The sequence below is a fragment of the Benincasa hispida genome, chromosome 10 (assembly GCF_027475165.1).
Source record: "Benincasa hispida cultivar pf3 chromosome 10, pf3_genome.v1.1, whole genome shotgun sequence".
Taxonomy (NCBI): domain Eukaryota; kingdom Viridiplantae; phylum Streptophyta; class Magnoliopsida; order Cucurbitales; family Cucurbitaceae; genus Benincasa; species Benincasa hispida.
The window spans coordinates 41,823,963-41,848,199 of record NC_143487.1 but is presented as its reverse complement, the minus strand read 5'-3'; the positions used below and the strand labels follow the sequence as shown (position 1 = coordinate 41,848,199).

The following is a 24,237-nucleotide window of genomic DNA, read 5'->3' as shown; positions in this document are numbered from 1 at the left end:
TCCCACTAATCCGCCAGTTGTCCTTAGTAAAGTACATAAAATGGAAAAACATCTTCTCCGTTCACGTGCTTTCATGAAAACTTAAATCAGACTCATGGATTAGCTGAAAGTATGCTAATTACCTACTATGATGTCTGATGTGATGTGGTAGGTATTCTATCCTCCTATGGTTGTTGAGTAACAGCTCTAGTATTAGCAGTAATTAATGTTGGGTAGTTGTGAACACAGTTAGTATGGTTACTACTTATTGGGGGTCCATTATAAAGGAAATCAATCATGAGGATTTCCATGAGCAGCGGAAGGATCATTCCAAATTCCATTCGAGGTTAACATAAACAACTATAGTACAAGAATGGAAACTAACAGGTCATACACAAAACGTAATTACGACATATTTAGTAGAAACCAAGGGATAAAGTATGCATACCTTTGAAGAAACATTCTTCAAACTCCCTCGATCAATTTACAAGCGTCCACAGCAACATAACCCTCGAACCCAACGACCGATGCAACACGACCACCAGCACGAACACAACATACACAATAATCACGAACCCAACGAATGGCCTTCGACTCCTTGAAACCAATCGAGTTGAGTGAGGACACTACCACAATAGTTACCTTGGTATTCTCAATGTGAGAATCCAGGAGTTGTGGGCTCTGTATGATCTTGGTTTGAGGAAGAGATCGGAGGAACAACGATCGTGTAGACGATCGAGCAAATAGAAGATAGGAAGTTGTCTATCGTATAGACAATATGCTCAGTCGTGTAGTAGATGGTAGCCTATCTATAGACAAAGTCACGAAATCGTTTAGCTACGACCAGCTGATGAACTATCGTATAGTCAAAATCCACGATCATTTAGTCTCTCTATAGCTATCGCTTAGTGAAACAATCTCAGTTGATAGCTTTCTCCGTGAGTTCTTTCTGAAAATAGCAACTATATAAATTTAGGAAAACATTTTTCCTTTTATCTCATGGTTACCATAAAACCACCAATAACCTCCAACTCAATCGATTATTAGAGAAAAAGATTTAATTATCAAATAATTGATATTATTATAAATAAATATGATAACCAACCTACCATATTATATTTATAACTTATAGCTTTAATATTTCATCTCATGAAACATACAAACTATAGTTCTTTTGCCATTTTATGGTACTTAAGGTAAATCATATTTACATTAATCTTCCACTTGATGTATCTCATACATCACACCAATTATATCATATATAATTGAATTTCCCCATGCTAATTTGAACACTTCAAATCAACACCAAGAACTGATTCTCAACTTGAATCCATTGAGCTACCGAGAGGACCTTATGGACCTGTAGCTTGAAGCTCCAATGGTACGTGAATAACTGACTAAACTTTAGTCATAGGATCCATCATCCTTTAATTTTCAGGCACTCCACTAAAGACCGACAACTGCACTTTTCTCACTAGAGATATATTTCTGTGTCCATATCAACCAATCAACAGTGTGATAACCTTTCACAGATCGCTCGTAAGTGCAGTTAGGCCAATTTACCATTTTGCCCCTGTAGTTACATCTAACTCCTTAAGTACCACTGATTCCTCTAATGAACAATAAGTCATAGTCCTACTATGACTAGGTCCTCTTCCAAAAAGAGGATGTGGCCACTATGTTCAAGATCCAGAATCAGCCCTTAAGGGAGCAATCTATCTACTTGCCCCTGCTTCGGGGAAAGAGTGAATTCTATCTTGTGTAACTGGGTTCCCAGCTCCCCAATCAGACAAATTCCAAAAAAAGATAGGCTTGTTGAGTTGGCAATCTGGCCATTCTTACCTATACTAATCAAAGGACTGCCCTCATAGGCAGAAGTTCCCAAAACACTCAGGATTAAGGTCATGTCACCTATGGTCGTTTAGGTGAGATGTAAGTCTCAAGTATCAACGGTGTTATATAAAGAGACGAATCATCTCGTGGTCTGGTCTTATACAAATTCTTTGTATAGGACACCCCCACTCGCATGTCTCCACATGAATAGTCAGAATCAGATCATCTGTATTAGTTTACAACACTTGCAAACCTCTACAAAGCGAGTTGTATCTGTAGTGTCACCAGGATAAGGTATCCCTCCTATATCCTTATACTACAGACCTTTTAGGTTATTACTTAAGGTATGATCCACTTGTATGTCTCATATACATGCTTAAGTTTACATATAATAACCATAGATATTTGTTTATTGGAAATGAGTAAATGCAAATAAAATAACTTTTATTTTATTCATAACAATGTGTACGTTTACAAATTATGAGACTCCGAGAGAATTAGGATACCAATCCCAATACATTATACTATAGATTACGAAAATTGGCTTCTGAAACATTTATTCATGGGTGGTTTTTCAAATTTACACAAAATATAATTTAAATGCATACAAAATTGTAGGATATAGGTTAGTAATAGTAGTAATAGTAGCTTGCAATACGTTTTAATGTTTAACGTTAAGATTGAAATTTTTATCTAAATTTAGAGTGCAATTGGATGAAATTGAGGGGGCGTTTGGAACTAAAATCTAAAGTACATTAGTCTGGAACTAAAATTAAAAAGTATATAAGTATATTCTCTACATACAATTTTAGAACTAGTACTACTATTACTAAGCTATATCATAATTTTAGTTCCAAAACTAATATACTCTTAACTAAACAAGAATATACTTATCATGGAATTTTAAATGCATGCAAAATTGTATGATATACTTAGTAATAGTAGTAATAGTAGCTTGCAATATTGTTTAATGTTTAACATTAACACTTAAACTTTTGTCTAAATTTAGAGTGCAATTGGATGAAATTGAGGGGGCATTTGGAACTAAAATCTAAAGTACATTAGTTTGGAACTAAAATTAAAAAGTACATTAGTAAAAGTATATTCTCTACATACAATTTTGGAACTACTACTACTATTACTACTATTCTCTCTTTTCTACTTCTTTAACAAATAAGTTTAAATCGTTATCTACGGGCTTTTAAGTTTGTTCACCTTAATCCTTAAAGACAGTTAATTTATATATAATTAGTAGCTGTTACTTTACTATAATTTATCAATAAAAAATTTTGTTTGCATTTTTATCAAATATATTAAACCATACCAAATGAAGTTATATAATTTTGTTTGCATTTTTATCAAATATGTTCAACTTATTATTTTTTTTAATCAACAACAATAACCATATTCAATTTCACGTAATGTTGTCGAATAATTCCATTTTTAAATATGAACACAGAAATTAAAATTCTCATTGATAAAATAGTCTTCATTTTAGTAGGTTTCATTTTAGGCTCATGATCAAATCTTGAGTTTTCAATGAAAAATAAATCAATAAAAGAAGATTGTGATGAAAGCTAACAAGTATTTAGGAAGAAAATCAACAAACAATTGAAAGAAAAGATTAATATATAACTGAAAGAAAATCAACTGCAAAAGCATAATTAATATATAACTAAATTATTTTAAGTTTATAAATATACAGGATAAAAAATTTAAATGAAAAGATCAAGTTTCGTATCAACAAACACTTCAAATATACAAGATGCTTTAGAAGAGTACCACCTTACGTACAATAGAAGGAGAAAATGTGAAGCTTCGTTTGTTCTCTAATAAGTCGAACACTATGACAATTAATAAATAGATGTTTTAGAAATAATATAAAGAAAAAAATGAAAGTGACTTAACAAGAGATGTGATAAGCAACACAAAAGAGAAGGAGGGGGAAGGTACTTACCAACAATATATGGTGAAGATGGGGTTGTCCTCATAGTGTAAGGAAAAGAGGTCTCATTTATAGAGAAGAGAAATAAAGTTTAGGTATCATTCATGGGTAGGTCATGAGTAGGAAAAGAGGTAATAAGTACACCTTGGAAACCCCACTTAGTGAAATAAAGTGAATAGTGTACCAATGAGATTAGGAACCAACACCTAGTGAAATAAAGTGAATAGTTTACCATTGAGATTGGGAACAAAACACATCAATTCACTACTTTCAATCACATCAACAAAGTACTTGCAAGCCACTACTCTAAGAACCACTATTTGCAATCAAACTAAAGTAAATCAAATAAGTCGGGAACCAAACAAGAGTTATGTCATAGTTGCAATGAGATTGAAAAAAAAAAAAAAAAAAAACAAGGAAGCCAACAAACAATCGACTATCCTAGTATTATGCTTAGACAATAAGAACCAACCTCAAAATAACAAAATTCTTTCTTAAGTTTGTTCTGAATTTCGGATAATATGATGTATCATGGTAAATTAGATACATTGATCATTAGAGTCAATGCAAAAAGAGTCATTGAAATAGTAGCAAAATAATCAAAGACCGATAATAAAAAACCAATAGCCATATACCAAGAACATTAACAATGAAAAAAGAGTCATCAAAATAGGGGTAAAATAATCAAAGACCAATAATCAAATGCCAAGTACAGTAGCAATGCAAAAAGAGTCATCAAAATAGGCAAAATAATCAAAGACAGATAATCAAAGACCAATAATCATATACCAAGAATAGAACACTGAAATCAAGTATAGAGACCGATAATCAGATAAAAACGGTCATTGAACAGAACAGATACATTGATCATCAGAGATCGATAATCAAAGACCAAGAACAGAACATTAAAATCAAGCATAGAGCAAAATAAGCTTACATTTTGTCAAAAAAAAAAAAAAAAGGAAAAAAATATACAGTGGCTTATCATCGGCTAGTGAAGAGAAAGAAGACTTACCATTGGATCTGGTAACCCTACCAAGATTCGAACACCATTCTCCATCCTCTACCATGCTCTAAACGAGGATCTCCGTCTTCTATCAAGCAAGATCTGAGCTCCAACATAGTTGTATGATTCGGACTCAGATAAACAGGAGGAACAACACAAAAGATTGGAGAACCGAAAGAAGCAACAAGGGGAAACCCTCGTTTGGAGTAAAGAGAGCAAAGAGAACAGAAAGAAGTGGTGTTCGAAATGGCAAGATGAAAGAGAACGAGTGACGGATCTAGAGAAAAACACAGATCTAGACTACCAAACATACAGTAGTCTAGATCTACGAAGGATTTCTTCAAATCCGACCAAAGAGAACCACAATGGCAGTCGATCGGTAGGAACAAAGAAGAGGAAGCCTCAAAACCCACCAGGAACGACACCGATTGGGAACAATGGCAAAACCCTAAGGAGAAGAGATGGAAGAAAATAGAGCAAAATAATCAAGCACTAATAGTAATAAGGAAAACGAGGGAGAGTAAGGAAAATAATCGAAATAGGGGCAAAATAATCGAGTATCGTGTAATATGCTCAAACGGATTTTGAATTCAAAATAATCGAGTATAAAGTAATCGAGCATCGAGTATGACATTGATATGATCGAGTATACATGTGTCGATTACAGGCGTGTTGAGTGACCATGAAGCTAGGTATTGAGTGACCTTCAAACGTGTTTTGAATTCAAAATAATCGAGTATAAAGTAATCGAGCATCGAGTATGACGTTGATATGATCAAGTATACACGTGTCGATTGCAGGCGTATCGAGTGACCATGAAGTTGGATATCGAATGACCTTCAAACGTGTTTTGAATTCAAAATAATCTAGTATAAAGTAATCTTACATCAAGAATGACATCGATATGATCGAGTATACACGCGTCGATTGCAGGTGTATCGAGTGACCATGAAGCTGGGTATTGAGTGACCATGAAACTGGGTATCGAGTGACCTTCAAACGTATTTTGAATTCAAAATAATCGAGCATCGAGTATGACGTCGATATGATCGAGTATACACGTGTCGATTGCAGCTATATCGAATAACCATGAAGCTGGGTATCGAGTGACCGTGCATCGAGGAACATGTGATGAGCCATCGAAGATTGAGTAATCAGAGTAAAATAATCGAGTGCATAGGAGTAAGGAAACCGGGGGAGAGTAAGGAACCAGACCAAAATAATCGAGCACTTAAAAGGGTATTTGGGCTCCAACTATTTTAGTTGGAGCCCCAAACGTTGGGTGGGCTATAAGCCCACCCACCTAGCTATAAATAGGGGCTCAAACGCCCCCTTATACTTTCTAAATCAACCACCCCTCCTAGCAAACCCATGATCTCAAAGTCCTCAACATTCTCTTTCTCTTACTCAGCACTCTCTCCACCCAAACACCACCGGCCGTCGAAAGCTGCTCATCGTCATCGCCCAGATCTCCACCCAATTACTACGATGCCTCTTTTAGCCTGGGTTGCCACTGTCGGTGAACCTCGTCTCTCTCCTCTCTATTAGCTTCTCTCTCTAGACTTCAACTTTCTCTACAGTTTGTCGCCCGTAGCTGCCGCCATAGGTTTTTTTACTTAGCTCGCCAACCAGATCCTTCCAGTGCGACTAGATCCAACCAAGATCCAGCAGCCGTCCAATGATTTTCAGGAAAAAAGAGACCAAGCAGGGATGATTAGAACGATTTTGCTTCGATTTTGATGGTGACCAAACAATTTCAACAATTTGGACGACTTTCTAGCTATTTCAGACCTAGCGAAACCAATTTTGTTCTGGTTTTTGTGATTTCTACGATTTTGAACATACAGTTAGGATTTTTCTCTTCTTTTTTCTGAAAATTAGAATATGTTATATACGGTTGAAATACTGTATTATTTTTTTATCATATATATGTTGGTTTGGGGACTTAGGCTTTAGGATTTATACTATATATGATATGTTTGGGGGTTTATCATGTATCTATGTCTTAATGAATGTGTGGAGTTTCTCACTACTTTTAAAAAATTTATATGGATAACGAAGAGGGATTTATATTATATATTTTGGTATAAATAATCAATGAATAAGGTTAACTTATATATACTCTAATATTTTATGGTATATACCATGTCATATGATACTGTTTGGGGTTTATCAAATATATATGTCTTAATGAATGTGTTGGGATTCTCACTGCTCTAAATGGTTTATATAAAATATATTGGGATATAGAAGAGAGAATTATATCATATACAAAGATATATTTAAAAGGTTTGTATGAAATATATTGGTACATATGTGATATCAATGCAAAATATAAACATACGTACAATTAACAATGAAATATAATAGACAAAATCAAAAAACCTGGGATAGATATTACATTAAATATAAACAAATGTATGTTTATGCTAACAATGGGTAAAAAAGACAAAAAAAACAAAAAAAACAAAACCATGGAATATTTAAAAATAACCATGAATTTATCACAAAAACCAACAAATTGCAAATGAAACTAGTTGTATTTGATTACATTTCAAATATATTTACCAGTATATTTCATATATTAGTTAGAATATTTTCAAACATATAATACAATGTTCTAATATATTTAACAATAAGCATGAATCCCCAGGAAAACCAATAAGTTACCATGAAATCAGTTGTATTTAAGTACATATCAAATATATTAACCAATATATTGGTTAGAACATTTGCAAACATCTAATACAATGTTCTAAGGTTATTTAAAAATAATCATAGTTTCTTGGTGAGTATAACTAGTTGTTTGATGCGTGAAATACGTTAAATGAAAAATAAAGTCCAAATCTCAACAAATAAATATATTTCTCTCTCATTAAACAAAAACATCTAAAGAAATAAATGTATTTTCTCTCTCCTTATTAAGGTGCTTCGTAAATGTGGAAAGGTTTTCCAATGCCACATTTTCTCTCTAACCGCTCATTACAAGCAAGAGGTATTTTAGTCCAAAAAACTCGTTAAATCTTATATTTGAAAGTATACAAAAGTTTGGACATTTATAAAAATAAGTTTCGAAAAAGGATTGAATTTTTAAATATCTTAATACATTAATTAGGCCCATAGCCCACGTGTTTATTATTTACAAAAATAGCAAAAACTAAACTCATCCCACTTAAAATATGCAAAATGTTGTAAATATCCTCAATACTGATATAAACTTGATACACTTGATTTATATATTTTAATAATGCACTTGACCGATAAACTGCTAATAAACTTGTCAATCATTCACTCACTTATACTGCTGATATACTTGATACACTGAATTGATATATTGCTAATACATTTGATTGATATATTGTTGATAAGTTTGATAATCATGCACTCATTTATACTATCGATGCACTTGATTAAGTTAATATACTTTATAATAGTACACTTAGATTTTAAAAATAAATAACTGAAACATCTTCTTCGCAAGCATGTAATAGAACCTTCCACCATTTCTCTTTCATCATTGGCACTTCTCCACACCATCTGTCGTCACCCACCACTCCGTCTCTTTTACCAATTACCTCTGTCGGTCAACGCTTTTCTCTCTATATCTTTCTCTCTCTCTATAGAATAATAAAATAATTAGAAATACAAATTTGAAATTTTTGCTCTATTATAATATATAAATATGGATGATATACCTGTAAAATAGCAAATTCAAATCAATAATTTTTCAAGTAATATTTATAATAATAATAAAAAAAATTAGTGTTGAAAACTTGATTTGAAAAAATCAGTTGGCTAACGCATGGACTGCAGTCGCAGGGGCAGCCAATCCACAATTGAGGTCGGTCTTTTCCACCGAATGTATCTGCAATTCACGCGCACAAACAACCCGATTCCGGCCTAAAACAGCGAGAGTCTCCGACCCACAGATCCGACGGCGCGAGCTCCTTCTCTCCGGTGTGTTTTTGGGTGGTTCGACATCTTCGGCTCTGACCCACACTCCAAACCGCTCCAAATCTAAACACCCATACCTTTTAGGGCTCATGCGAAGACGAACCCATTCGAACACGTTACAAGAACCAAACTGGACCCAAGTCTTCTTTATATGAATTAGTGGTAACGCTCGCTCTAAACTCTTTTCGAATTCGATTTTAAGTGTTTTAGAGGATCTTTTAACCCTTTGACTATCCCGCGTTTAGGTTTGGACGGATCAATTTGAGTCGGCGTTTGGTTAGATCTAGTTGGTAAGTCCTAATTACGCTTCGACTGCAATTAAAGTTTGCGAACTAAGTTCTAACATTAAAATCTTGTCCTTATTGTTTCCAGAATTGATTGAATATCTTAGTAGCGCTTTAGGACGTGAATGGGTTGCAACTAGGTTTCTTTGTTGTATGCTTTGTATACTGCATACTTTGCTTAGCTTGTTTGATATATGTGATTTAATTCAATCCTATATTGACTCGATTATATGTGTCAATATGTTAAGTTCGATGAATTATGCTTTATGATGATTTAGAATGTTGTGATGTTGGGGAATGTTTCAAAAGTATGTTATGTTGTTAAAAGGGTTGAATGGGGAAGAACATGTTTTGAGATCTACATACTTGGAGTATGAGATCAAGTAGTGAAAAGGGTTAGAGGGCAATAAGTTTGTGATAAAGGAAAGTCCAATGAGTATTAAGGCCTCAAGTATAAATGGTGGAGGGTTTGTATCTCACCATTGGGTGTCAAGGCCTTGGGTAGAAGTGATGGGAGTGCACCTTGTTGGTATTGGTCAATCAATACGCTGTTAGCTAAGTCATCGGCATCTTGTTGGGTCAGAGAATCAAATGGAGATGGAGAAGTCATATCTATCTCTACCTCGCTCTGTGAACATAAGTAAATGGGTTTTAGTTTTAGATTGTTCAATATTCACTGACAACTTTAACCGGGTTGGTCTCCACTATTTAATGGTTTGATTTGATTAGTTCAACTAATGTGACTTGAAACCAAGCAGAAACGAATCACATCCACTTACAACCCTAGCTTATACAGGCTTGGTTGTGAATTATAGAGTAGGAAGCAGCGACAAATTTCTTTTAGGAACAATTTTTTCTTTAAATTCTTAATCTCAGTTATCTTCTATATTTATTGTAAGTTCCTTTTCTAATGCATTCTGTAATTTCACTTCCTTTGTAATTGATTTCGGGTGTTGTTTTGTGACTTCGTATTAGTCTATTATAGTATAGGTTTTCTTTGGTTTATCTCTTTTTGCTAAATCAATGAAGCTTTTGCATTTGGTTTATAAAGGAAGTATGTAAGGGTAAGAAGGGAATTTCATAAACATCAAGTTAGCTAGAGGGGTAGCTGGTCATGTGTGTTGTACATGTGGGCACCATGGAGAGGTTTTAGTAGGGTTTTGGGGATCAGTGTGAGGGGGAATGTTTTTGGAAGGAGTGAGAAATCACTAGAGGAGAGACGGCTCTCCCGAATAGCCAGGAACCTTGAGTATTTCTACGTTTCTTGAATTTCTTTCTTATATTTGTTGTTCTTGTTACTTCCTCCGTAGTCGTTGGAACTCATGGTTATTTAATGTTTGATAGTAATTGTAATACACAGGGAGGAAGATTGTGTGTAGGAACTTAAGTACCTAACAGAGTCTTTGTGTTTCATTGTGATTGTCAAGTTTGTTGGGCGTTTTCAGTGATGACAGTGATTGAGAATTGATATTGTTAGGTTAAATGGAAGAATCTGAAAAACGAAGGGAGAGACTGAGAGCAATGCGAATGGAAGCTGCTCAGGCCGATGTGGCTAATTATGTCGAAACTTCTCTGCCCAGTCATCTTTCTAATCCATTGGTTGAGTCCTCAGGCACCATGATAGGGCAATTAGCTCCATGTACAGCCCCAAGATTTGACTATTACACAAACCCTATGGCAGCATTTTCTACTAGCAAGAAGAGAGAGAAGATTGAGAATCAACCTGTGTCTGATAATTATGTTCCTTACCACCATAATACTTCTTCAGCAACTTATCTTCCACCAAATGTTTCAGGTAATTTTATGTTTTCTTAAATAACTCATGCATGAAAATATATGAAGGATCGTGTAATGGGAATGGAATATCAAGTTACTTGTTTATTTATGGATGTTTGATTTTAAAGATGTCCAATTGCAAATAGAGAGATCAAACATGCCATATTGTGTCAGAAACATGTTACAGAAAAAAATAACTTGCCTATCAATAAATTGGTGTTATCTATAAACAAAACTAGTGAAAGATGCTCCAAATTGAGGTTGTAAAATTAACTAAGTCATGAAAACTATCTATTGCCTTGTTCCTTTGTCGTTACTCTCTGTTTTCTTTCTAATCAAAGGCACAAAACAACGCTAACTGCACACTTCCATGTAATTTTAGTTTTTCTTTTTAATATGGTTTGGAAGGAAAATAGGTAAGTTAAATGATCCATACAGATAGGATTAGCCCTGGTAGTAAACTGACAATGAAGGCCAGTATTGAGTTGCAGTAATTTTGCACAGCATGTCGACAAAATTCAAGGGTGGGACACAATCGCTTGAGCGAGTGTGAGTTTGTTGAGACGACGTGTTGCTTTTGCAGTTAGTACATCTTTTCACTAGGAAGGGTTATTTTATTGAACTCAATCATTCAACACCCAACAGTAACTTACTAGGAGCTTAAGGTGACAGCATTTTTAGAGCTCTTAGGTTTAGAAATGGTTATAGAGATGCTATTAGGAATCGGAAGTTTTTTTTGGTTATGAACAATGAACAAAGACCTTGCATCATGGAGCCAGCTCAGAAACAAACCTAAATCCTCAAGATTATAGCTTTTGGTATCTACTACTGTGATAAAGACCAGCTATTCTTTCAAAATGCAAGAAACAAACGGGACATTTGTAATTTTACTTGCATCTTTCAATAAAATAAAATAAAAAGAAATCGACAGGCTACTTGTTTAAATGGAGACACCCCATAATCTTATTTGGTAGAAAGCAGAGGTTTTCCTCCTGTTGTATCCAATACCTGTACTCCTTACGTGAGGTTTTGGAGCAAATTCCCGCAGATAAGGTGGCTTGGCTTGACTCATGTTGGGCATTCCCATAGAAAATTCATTGTTTTCTTAATCAAACCCATTGACTGGAAACGATTGTAAGAGATGCATTGTACTTTTGAGAAAATTAATGATAAAAGTTTGTCCTTGGGGGGCTGTACAGTTCTTGAGATACATTATTAATGAGAAACCTAATGATAAAAATTTAAATCTCTCCTCTATGGTTCTTATTTGTTTGATGAGCTAATATTAAATGTTATTAAAGTTCTACGATCAGGTACATTTCAATTCTCGGAATGAATGTTTGTATTTGTTTCACAAGCTTTCCTTAGGGTAATTAAATTTGTCTATAATACAAATGCACATTACTCTCTCTTATGCAAAATATGCTCCTGTAATTTGATTTTAGTTCCTAATTCCTCCCTATGGTTTGATGCCATGTGATCATGTTCGAGTAAGCAGTATGTTTTAAACAATAAATGACAGGGTACTATAATCTTGTTTAAAGTAGGAGTAATATTTCCTTCTTATTGAGCTTACGTGATGTTAATGGTGGAATTGGAAAGGATCCCTTTTGGTGTTCAGTTATCATTTTTGTTAATGCTTGCTAGTTGTATTTTATTCCACATCCCGGGCGTGGTCTTTCATCCAGCATTTTCTAGTTACAGAATCACTTTTGTCCTTGGTGCATGGAGAGTGATTTTGTAATGATTTTCAGAATCACTTTTGTCACATTCAAAATACTCTGAAACACAACTTTAATCACTCAAAAATATTAATTTAATATTTAATTTTACACTTTAAATGCAATTTTCATATCAGTCAAATTGATTTGGAATGATTGCATGCATGTTTTGAAGTGATTTTAAAATGACAAAAATGATTTAAACCATTTTAGAATCACTCCTAATATATTCTAAATATACTATTGTGTTGTAGGATTGAGAAACCCTGAAATGTCTCCCTCTTCTACTCATCAATTCCATCAATATTCACCTGATCAGAGAACGTTCTATGCACGAGGTGTTAGTGGTTCCGGTGGCCATGGTAGCCCAGCAATGCCTAGACCTTTTCCCATGGATCAAGGAGCTCATATGTGGCATGGACCAAGAAGGCCACTTGTGAACCAGTTCCCTAGCCATCCACCAAGGATGAGTTCCCCCAGCCATGTCTCTGGACAAATAGGTAACTCTTACACCAATCCAACTCAAGACAGGGTTAATACCCATAGTTCAAGCCCAAGTCCAGGGTATCAAGGCAGTTTCAGTCCAGGTAGAGGCGGCCATGGACATCGTGGCAATATGACCCCTAGTCCAAGATTTGGCTCTGGACGAGGTGCTGGTTCTCATGGTCGTCATTCTTTGTCAGATAAATCATCTGGACCGGAACAATTTTACAATGCCTCCATGCTTGAAGATCCTTGGAAGGTTCTGCAGCCTGGTATTTGGACGACGATTCCTTCGTTGAACCCTTCAGATTCTTGGATTTCAAAGTTTGGTACAAAGAAAGCAAGAGTTTCAAATTCTTCTTCTGGCAGGTCAAGCTGTCAACCTAGCCTTGCCGAGTACCTGGCTGCCTCCTTCAAAGAAGCAGTCGAGGATGCACCAAATGAGTGAAACTTATCCTGACATTTCATCCTTATTGTAATACTCAAACTTGGCATTCTCAAAATCCCAGCCTAGTTTTCCTCTATAGACTGGTTTAATGTGGTAAATCTATAGTTATTATTATGAAAATTCTCTCTCCGTATTCAGTTAGGGATATGTTTTATCAATCTTGCTTAGATTATGTACATGATTTACATTCTTTTATTTCTTTTTGCTGTCAAATGCACTTCCTTCTTAAGAATTTAATGGGGAGAGTAGGAGTTGCGATAAGTAGGAATTGGAAAGGGTGGAGTTTTGCATTCCACTCTTTATTTGACGTAAGGAATTTGTGGACTTCATGATTAAAAAAATGGATAGTTGTAAATATAGCAATTAATCGCGAAGTATTAGTAGATATAGTAAGATTTAGATAGTCTATCTAGCTAGATGATAACAATGTTAGGAGTTTATCAATTATAGACCATATCGTTGGAAGAAATCTATCATGATAGATTGCATAATTGATACACTATACTATATTTACAATGTTTTTAAAACATTCTTATACAAAGTTATTTATCATTAAAAATTAAATATGTTGTAATTATCAAAAAACATCAATTTCATGTCTAATTAAACTCCTTATAGCGTGGGCTTAGAAGTTCACCATTTTTCGGACTTCACAACTTTTTGGAGTTCACAACTTCAATCTTATAAAAGACATAATTGAAAATTATTTAGAATATATGAGATAAAAATTGAAACTTTCAATACTTGAAAAAAAAGATAATAATTAAAACAATAGGGACAAAAAATCCAAATATTTGAAACTAAAACTAAGGTTTTAAATATCGAGATGAATATAAATGCCAAAGGAGATATCTAGATGTTTGTGGAAAAAAAATATAAATAAAAAGTTCTTTAAAAAAATTGAATTATCAAATAAAAATTTCACCATTTTTAACCAATTAAAATACCTTTTTATTAATATTTATGTCCATATCAATAATATTAGTTTTGTATATATATATATATATATATATATATTATTAAATGTTTACGTTATAGTGAAAATGTTAATGGGCTCCTTATATCAAATATTAAATCTAAAGAGATGAAAATATTGCCATGTCACATTTATGTAATATCTTAACATAGACATATATCTAGTATCTCTTTTTTAATCCCTTTATCAACAGATATTTAGCATCGGAATTTCCTTTAAAAAATAAACTATAATATATTTTCATCTTGTATAGCTTAATGCATCCACTATTTCGTTCTGCGTTTGTAGTCCAACGGTTAGGATAATTGCCTTCCAAGCAATAGACCCGGGTTCGACTCCCGGCAAACGCAATTGTTTTGTTATTATTATAATATTATTTTGTTTATTATATATTTTTTTAAAAAAAGGATTTCGCTGTTAATCCTTTACGGAACTTTAAATTTCCCTATTTGATCCATTAAAAAATCATTAACTTTTTTTTAATGAATTAGATCAACTTCCTTTTTTAGATGCATCGTTTGAATCCAAATTAATTGCGTAAGAGTCTACTAATAAGTTAAATTACATTTTTTTGTTTTGAGATTTTTGTTGAATTTGTCATTAAGGTACGTTTGGCCCATTCAATAAAGTTAACAAATTTAGAGTTAATATGTTTGAGATAGTAAAGGGTCTCCAAAATAAAAATTTTCCATTTACTAGTTTCTTTTATAAGAAAAAGTTGAAATGCATGGAAAGCAACTCAAAAAAAAAAAAAAAAAAAAAAAAAAAAAAAAAAAAAAAAGGAAAAACTTTGAACATAAATTGATAAAAAAAATTGCTATATAATGGTGAAGACCTTGACCACACTATGCCACTTGCATTATTACAAAAATAGACCACCATAATTGGCCCATACCATGAACACAATTAAAAAAAATTAAATATATAAATAAAACTTTTAACACTTTTCTATATCTTTTTCTTGATCAATAATTAATAGTGTTAAATATATGATTGATGATAAGTTGAGATAATTCTTCTCTCATAAAATTGGTAAAGTAGTTTCGCTCTTCCCCTATCGGTCGAGTTGTGAAGCTCCTTCTCCTCGACGACTTTTTGGCATCACTTGAGATTGCAGAAGTTTAGATTTTTCTAAAAAAGTTGTTGATTATTCAGATTGGTTATTGAGTCCCTGTATCCAAAAAGACGGGCGAATTTCATTTGAGTATTCATCGATCGGGTGGATCTATATGCTCTGAGGGGAGACAAGGTGTAGCGTAGTCTAATTAGCACATTTGTTTTGGGTACAGAGGGTCATAGGTTTAAATCCTATCACCTTGATGTGATATTTTCAAAGGTTGAAGTGCAAAGCCTCGTGGAGTGAATTAATAAAAATTTGAAGGATGTGTTTTTTTAGACAATATGAAGATGAGAGAATCAAATCTCTAATTCAAGGTCGATTGTACAAACTTATACTGATTCAAATTTCAGTGTTGACCAATTTGAAAGATAGTTAAACCATCTAAAAATATATAGATCCAATTCCTTCGAGGTGGTTAAATCTTTCATCTAAATTTATGTCAGTTCACTGTAATTACCATCCCAGAAAAGCTTGTCATTGATCATTTATTAACTAATAGAAATAGCATAGATGAAAATAGTAAGATATTATTAAAAACTAAATTAAAACTTTGTAAACAAGACCAGAATTATATATAAAGTATTTATTAGATCCTGTTTGATAATTCTTTTATTTTTTGTTTTTAGTTTTTGAAAATTAAACCTATTTTCTCCTCATTTCTTACATTAGTTTGTATATTTCTTAAGTACAATGATTGAATTCTTAGCCCAATTCTCTAAACAAAAGCAACTTTTGAAGAACTACTTTTTTTAGTTTTCAAATTTTGGTTTGTTTTTTAAACTATTGATAAAAAGTAGATAATAAAGTAAAAAGTTTGGAGGTGAAAGTAGTATTCATAGGCTTAATTTTCAAAGACAAAAACAAAAAACTAAATAGTTACGGACCTAAATATTTCATTATTTTAAATTAAATATAAACGTTTACTATTAATACATATGTTCATATCAATGATTTGTTTTATATATTTTATTAGATTTTTACAATATAGTGAACGTATTGATTCACTTTTTATGTTCATGTCAAACTTATTTTAAAATGCTAAGATATACATATATTCATCCCTTTTTTTCCCTTTTTTATAATTTTTGTAGATTAATTAACTGTTAAATACGTATTAAAATAAAGGTATTTGTTCTCATCTAGCGTTTGTAGTCCAACGGTTAGGATAATTGCCTTCCAAGCAATAGACTTAGACCCATGTGGCTCTTCTGGATTATCTTTGATTACAACAAGTGGCTCTTCTGGATTATCTCGTTGATCTACCATTCTCTGAGCCCTATTTCTTTGTCTCCTTTTATTTGCTCTTCTTCTTCTATGAAAGGTCCTTTCGATCTTTGGGTCGTATACAAGCTCAGGTGTAGATCCTTCGCTCCCGTTTATACCTTTTGCACAGATAAGGGTACAATACGCCAAAAATCGAGACCTACAAAAATTAGAAACAATAATCTTAGTGTACTTAATTACTACAATCCTCGGCAACGGCGCCAAAAACTTGATGCGTTTTGAATATGCGATGGAGTGAGTGTTATGTGATGTCTTATTAACACATTGTTTTACCTAGTTAGACCTAAGTATAAATCTAACTAGAATCCTAGTGAGTCCAAGGTCGAACTAGGGATTGCATTCTATATATGCGTTTGGAAATATTGTTTCGATCTTGACGCAAGTTTTTTACTAGATATGGGATAATTTTGGTCCTATACTATTGCTAAAATAAAGAGTGGTGAATGCGATGGAAATCACAATCGTAAGTGAAACAGTCTATGCGAGAAGTACAAGATTCGAATGAATAAAGGTAGGATTGAGAAAAATATTCACTATCGTTCCTAAGTAAATGCATAAATCATGTGTTTAATCAAACTACTCAAAAATTACAATCTACATTTCTCAGTGTGTTTAGCCACCACATCCTATCTCTAGGATGCATGCGATGAGTATTTGATACAAAAAATATTTCTTTATGTCTAAAGATGCTCCCTTCCTATTTTATGAAGTCTAAATCTTTTGCCTTTTCAAACCTAGATTTAATCTACTCAGAATAATTATTTGACTTATTCAAATAGTTTATAAAGCATACATAAAACAAGTTAAACGCATGATTAAACCTTACTTAGCTCATGTTAGCTACAATATTTCTCAACCTATACAGAAATTAGTTGCTCATGGTAAAAGTTGAGGAGATGGATAAAAGATAAATCGTAGATGCATTCATATTGAGAAACAAAAGTCTTTCAACGTTTTACACAATATAAATAACAATTGTGGAAGAAAAGAGTGAGATAGAGAATCAAGTCGTAGTATGCAATTCTTTGCTCCCTCCAGCTCTATAGACGATTGCTTCACAAAGAGTGTGTTGAAGGTGCGGTTCCCTTCTTGCTTCCAGAGAGAAATCATAAGCTTTCGTTTAAGATTACACGAGGGCTCGAAGAGGAAGTGTTTTTGAAGTACGAATTTGGGTAGAGTTTTTCTTCAATGTTTTGGCTCTTGACTATCAGCTATCTTTTTTTTTTTTTTTTTTTTTTTGCATGAAAATCTCGTTGGGTATTTATAGGCGTCAAAGAGCAACTTTTTCTTCACTCACTAATGATTATGCTGATAAGGTGAATTAATTTTCATACCCTAATACGCCGCCTGCTCCGCGTTAGAAGTTCATTGGCTTATCTGTGAAGCTTTCTTGTTAGCTACCAACTTGGTCTCTTATTTGACTTCCACTCCCTATACGTCATATCATCCTCTATCGCATAAGGCTACCAACTTGTTCAACTATGCGATTCTAATGTTGGCGTTGAGAATTCCTTGCGATCGCATAAGTAGATCTCCTGCACCCAAAAAGCACGATTTTTATATCTTTCATAGATAGTGAGACTCTGTGTATGTGTGATCGCATGATATAATTATTGTTATGAATTCATTATCAAGCTGTCATATTTTCAAAACTTTTCCCTAATTGTTTTAGATAAAAGAGATAAGATAACTTGCATTTCTACAAGTTATCAATCGTATCTATATTGTCATCAAGATAAGGCACCCAACCTTATCCATATACTATAGACCTTTAGGTTATTTCTTGAAAATGATCCACTTGTATGTCAACAACATACTGTTCAACACTACATGTAATAACCTTGAATATTCTTGGTTGATAAATAAATTTAACATTGCATAATTAATAATATAATTAATTAATTAATTAATTACAAGGCTTTAGGGCGCAAAGCCCAACAAATTCTACTCCATTAATGCTCAATACCGACAAAATCATAGAATAAACACGTAAAATCAAAGAACGAGTCTGAATTAAGTGGAATAAGATAGCACTTTTCAGTAACTATCATCTAATCATTGCCATTTATAAATACGTAAAACTCAACATAAAAAATCAAAAAGCAACTCAAACATACACCTAATTGTGTAATCTTCAATTCAAAGAAATACTTAAGTGACTATCATAATTGCAAGATAATCATATATAACATTTGTGAAACATATGAGTACATTTATGTTGTTACTATAATTGTAGGATAACAACATACATAGACTACTAATTAGCTTACCATCTAAGCTGAAGAGTTCTTATCTATTTCAATTTATCTCCTTGTGATTTCATGAGTTGTAAAACTATGTTTTTCAAGTTATTTAAAATAAACAATAAAAGAACTAAACTCTAAAATAAAAATTGAAAAACAAAATATTAGCATTAAAATCCGTAAAACAAAAAAAAATGTACCTTGACGGAGGTGTGCGGCGAAATTGGAGAGAATAAACAATGGTAGGTCGAAGGAGGTGGTCGAAAATGGAAAGAGGAGGTGATGGATCAAAAATAGGAGGTGAAAAGAAAAGGAAAAATGGAGAGGGGCAGTGAGGACAAAAGGGCCCTATCCTAACGCAAACTTGAGTAGCCTTGAGATAGGTCCCCAAAATATCTTCTCCACCCACTTATAAAAGCATTGGGAAAAATTTCGTCGAAAAATACGAAAATTCTTGTAGTCATATGTAACGACCTGAGTTTATGAGGGGTACATGAATGAACCGATATCACATTCGAATGAGAGGGATTCTGAGAACATGAAAGTATGGTTAAGAAAGGCTTAAAAGTGTCAAAGAAGAACAAATTGCCTCGTCAGCAGATGACAAGGAGCCATGTAAAAGCTGATGTATATGCTCTCGTTGGTATCGCTAGTGTGTATGGTATCACTGGTGTGTATGCTCTCGCTGGTGTCGCTGGTGTGTATGTTATTGCTGGTGTCGCTGGTGTGTATGCTCTCGCTGGTGTCGCTGGTGTGTATACTCTCGCTGATGCCGATGTGTAGCTCTCCTAACAACCTCTGCCATATAATTATTCTCTACTAGCTGTACAGAAGATTCGTTAGTTATTTTTTGTCCTTATTCTAAAACCTAAGTATATATATCTATACATCACTACCCTGTATTATGTGTGGGAAAAAGATTTAATATACGAAATCAAATATATAGAAAAGGGAAGAGAAATTGCTCTCCCAGATCTTCATCTTCTGCTGTAACTTTTTCTTCTTCAAGCTTAGCTCATATAGCTGCTCGACTTGGTATCAGAGCCCCAGGTATGCTATAGCAAATCAACCTTCTACAAACTTTTTCTCACCTATTTTTTCTGGAGTTGCCAGCAGTGAAATCATCACAGGTCCTCCCCTAAATCAACTTCTCAACCAAGTGACATCCATCAAAATGGATAGGTCGAACTTCTTGCTTTGGCAGAATCTTGCGTGGCCAATTCTAAGAAGCTACAAATTGGAAGGTTATCTAATTGAGGAAACTCTTTGCCCAGATTTTTTTATTCAAGTTCCAACCAGTGGTCGATCCGGTGAAAGCTCCAGTGCAAATCCAACCACTGTCTCAGTCCCTGATGTCGAAATGCAATTAAATCCAGCTTATGATGCCTGGATAGCAGTGGATCAGCTCCTTTTGGGTTGGCTTTATAACTCAATGAACCAGGAGATAGCAACACAAGTGATAGGTTTTCAAAATTCCAAAAAACTCTGGGAAGCAATCCAAGAGTTGGTTGGAGTCCAATCCAGAGCTGAAACAGATTACCTCAAAAGAATGTTTCAGCAAACTCGCAAAGGCGCATTAAAAATAAGTGAGTACCTTGCTATGATGAAACATTTTGCTGATGGTTTTGCCCTTGCAGGTTCCTCCGTCTCCTCATCTGATCTAACTTCACAAGTGCTAGCTGGTCTTGATGAAGAGTATAACCTAGTTTTAGTAGCAATCCAAGGCAAAGGAATAACACGTTGGTATGATCTGCAATTTAACCTGCTATCATATGAGAAAAGGCTTGAGTATCAACTTACTGTCAAGACAGGAATTACCGGAATAGCTAATGTCTCATTCTCACCCAGCCCACCCTCAGCCAACATTATGCATAATCAGTCCAATCCTTCAGCACACACCCCTCGAAACTCTTCTGGATATACACACCCTAGGGGTGGAGGAGGTCGCAACAGGGGCCGTGGTCGTTGGAATAATGCATCCACAACTAGACCAACCTGCCAAACTTGTGGAAAACTTAGGCATACAGCTGATGTTTGCTACTTCAGATACAACAAGGAGTTCAACAACCCTAGACAAACTCACAACCGTATTGAATCTACTCAACTCGCACCAAATCGAAGTCAAGAATAGAATACTTCTGTTCTTCTTACTCATTCAGCTATAGCTTCACCTGAGTCAGTTGCTGACCCCAATAGGTATGTAGACAGTGGGGCATTCTCACACATCACCAGCAATCCAAGCTTCCTCAAATCCTCATCTGCCTACATAGGTAATGACAAAGTAGTGGTTGGAAATGGTAAATCCCTTCCTATATCTTGCTATGGACATACAAATATACCTACTAGTTGTGGTGTTCTGTCATTATTAAATATTCTTTATGTGCCTGCCATAGCTAAGAACCTGGTAAGTGTATCCAAACTTGCCAAAGACAACAATATAGTGGTTGAATTTCATGCTGACTTTTGTGTGGTCAAGGACAAGGATTCGGGAGTACCAATCCTGAAAGGACGGCTTAAAGATGGGCTATACCAGCTGGAGGATGTCAACCAGTCTATAAATAATGCACCACGTACTTCAAGATTGTCAGATGCTCTCTTGACTGCTCCATCCAAAGAGTTCTCATGTCAGTCTACTTTTCAAACCAGCAAGACAGTAACCACAATGCTTCTCCACAGGCGACTTGGCCATCCATCCCCTAAAGTTTTGTCAAAAGTAATTAGTGGATGGAACTTACAAATTACTGATAATGAGAATTCATTTTGTGAAGCTTGTCAGTTTGGAAAGTCTCATGCCTTACCCTTTTCTGACTCACCTTCCCATGCAAGCACACCTTTTAAACTAGTGTATACTGATCTATGGGGGCCAGCCCCAATGATTTTTGCGGATGGATATAGATACTATGTGTTGTGTGTTGATGACTGTAGGTGATTTATTTGGCTATACCCGTTAAAACAGAAAAATGACACTGCAATTGCCTTTAGACACTTTCAAGCCTTTATTCTTAATCAATTCAACAAATCCATTCACATGTTGCAAATGGATGGTGGGGGTGAGTACAAAGCAATGTTACATTTATGTGATCAGCTTGGAATTCAAATAAGAGTCTCCTGCCTCTACACTTCAGCACAAAATGGTCGAGCTGAACGTAAACATCGCCATGTTGTCGAAACTGGTCTTACTCTCTTAGCACAGGCTAAGATGCCACTGCACCTATGGTGGTATGCTTTTCAAACTGTTGTTTATCTTATTAACTCTCTTCCCTCTTCTATCCTTCAGGGTCACAGTCCCATGGAAGTGTTACTTGGAAGCAAATTGGACCTGCTATCTCTAAGAGTTTTTGGGTGTGCGTGCTTTCCACACCTTCGTCCATACCAGCACCATAAGTTTGCATTTCACAGCAGCAAATGTGTCTATCTTAGCCCTTCCCCAATACACAAAGGTCACAGATGTCTTACTGAGGATGGGAAGGTCATTATCTCTCGCCATGTCATATTTAATGAAGACGAATTTCCATTCCAAACAGGCTTTGCTAACCTTCAAATCTCTACTCCCACAAATATAGCTCCATCCATCCTCTCCACAACCTTCACCTGAAAAAAATCCCTCTATCCAACCTCAATCTCCTCACACTTTTCCTACATCGGCCACAAGTTCATCTTCCCCACATCCTAGCCCATTACTGTCTCCCCCAACTACTTCTCAATCCCCTATAGTGTCACCCTTAATAATACCTCTACCCTCCCCTCCACAGCAATCCCTACAACCTACCGCTCAACCCCTCATTGGTACTCATCCAATGATCACCAGGGGGAAGGCTGGTATTTTCAAACCCAAGGCTTGGGTTGCTGAATTTACTGAAGATCTTACTCAGAGTGAACCAACTTCAGCCTCTCGGGCTCTTACAGCTCCATAGTGGCAAGAAGTTATGAATGAAGAACTTGTTGCACTGCAACGTATAAATACCTGGTCACTGGTACCTTCTTCATCTGATCAAACTGTTGTTAGTTGAAATGGGTCTATCGTATTAAACGTGATGCTCAAAGCCTTGTTCAACGGTATAAGGCACGTCTTGTTGCCAAAGGGTTTCATCAACACCCCGGCTTTGACTATTTTGATACATTCAGTTGTGTTATTAAGATGTCTATTGTTAGAATTGTACTTACTTTGGCAGTGTCTCATCACTGGCCACTTCACCAAATTGACTTTAATAATGCCTTTCTCAATGGCAAGCTGAAAGAGACTGTCTACATGTCTTAACCCTCGGGCTTTGAAAGCAAAACTCACCCACATTACGTTTGCAAGCTCAATAGAGCTCTCTATGGTCTCAAGCAGGCTCTTCGTGCGTGGAATGATGAGCTCAAAGCATCTCTTTGTCAACTCGGCTTCAAAGTAAGCTCCCTAAACACTTCTCTATATTATATGTGTACCTCATCCTCCATCACTCTGCTGTTAGTCTATGTATATGATTTGATACTCACCAGCAGTGATCTAACTCACATCGATCATCTTGTTGCCCGATTGCATACACAGTTCTCTCTCAAAGATCTAGGACAGCTCAGCAAATTTCTTGGTGTCTAAATCTCTTATACACCCTTCGGCCTACATCTGCATCAAGCTCAATACATAACTGAGCTTCTCTCTAAACTAAACCTCAAACATATGAAACCTTGTCTAACCCCTGCAGTACCTGGCACATCTCTGTCCTTGAGCATTGGAACACCCCTCCATGACCCATTTCTATATCGCAGCACGGTTGGTGCTCTCCAATACCTCATTAATACAAGACCGGACATTGCCTTCATTGTTAATAAGCTTAGCCAATTCCTCAAAGCTCCTACTGATATTCACTGGTCAGCTGTCAAATGTGTACTTAGATATCTTACAGGGACTCTCCACTTTGGCCTAACCATCAACTATGATACTTACCTCAATTTAACAGCCTATTCTGATGCAGATTAGGCCTCAAGTATTGATGATAAAAAATCTACAGCTTCTTATTGCCTCTATCTTGGATCAACTCTCATTTCTTGGTCATCTAAGAAACAAATGACAGTGGCTCGTTCCAGTACTGAGTCCGAGTATCGAGTTATTGCTCATGCTGCAACCGAGATCATTTGGGTGAAAAATCTGTTGACCGAGATTGGTTTCTCTCCAAAGGGTATACCTGTTCTCTGGTGTGACAAC

At 35.0% G+C, this 24,237-nt stretch overlaps 1 protein-coding gene and 1 non-coding gene across 3 annotated transcripts; both read left to right on the top strand.

Annotated features, from left to right (window-relative positions):
- The first annotated feature begins 8,471 nt into the window (after positions 1 to 8,471).
- On the top strand, positions 8,472 to 13,570 carry SIC (hydroxyproline-rich glycoprotein family protein). Of its 2 annotated transcripts, XM_039046181.2 has the most exons (4): positions 8,472 to 8,879; positions 8,963 to 9,007; positions 10,479 to 10,796; positions 12,753 to 13,570. In XM_039046181.2, the coding sequence occupies exons 3-4, from the start codon at positions 10,484 to 10,486 to the stop codon at positions 13,427 to 13,429; spliced, it is 990 nt and encodes a 329-aa protein (XP_038902109.1). In that variant the 5' UTR covers positions 8,472 to 8,879; positions 8,963 to 9,007; positions 10,479 to 10,483; the 3' UTR covers positions 13,430 to 13,570. The 2 variants fall into 2 exon arrangements, with proteins under 2 accessions (XP_038902109.1, XP_090162329.1); XM_090306203.1 differs by lacking the exon at positions 8,963 to 9,007 and having other exon boundaries at positions 8,539 to 8,879.
- Positions 13,571 to 14,683: 1,113 nt separating this feature from the next.
- Positions 14,684 to 14,755, top strand: TRNAG-UCC (transfer RNA glycine (anticodon UCC)). Its single transcript has one exon. It is a non-coding gene; the product is annotated as a tRNA-Gly (tRNA).
- Positions 14,756 to 24,237: the final 9,482 nt, after the last annotated feature.

Coding starts and splice junctions, on each gene's coding strand:
- SIC (XM_039046181.2), top strand. CDS start 10,484: ATGGAAGAATCTGAAAAACGAAGGGAGAGACTGAGAGCAATGCGAATG. Junction 10,797..12,752: donor TCTTCCACCAAATGTTTCAG/GTAATTTTATGT, acceptor ATTGTGTTGTAG/GATTGAGAAACCCTGAAATG.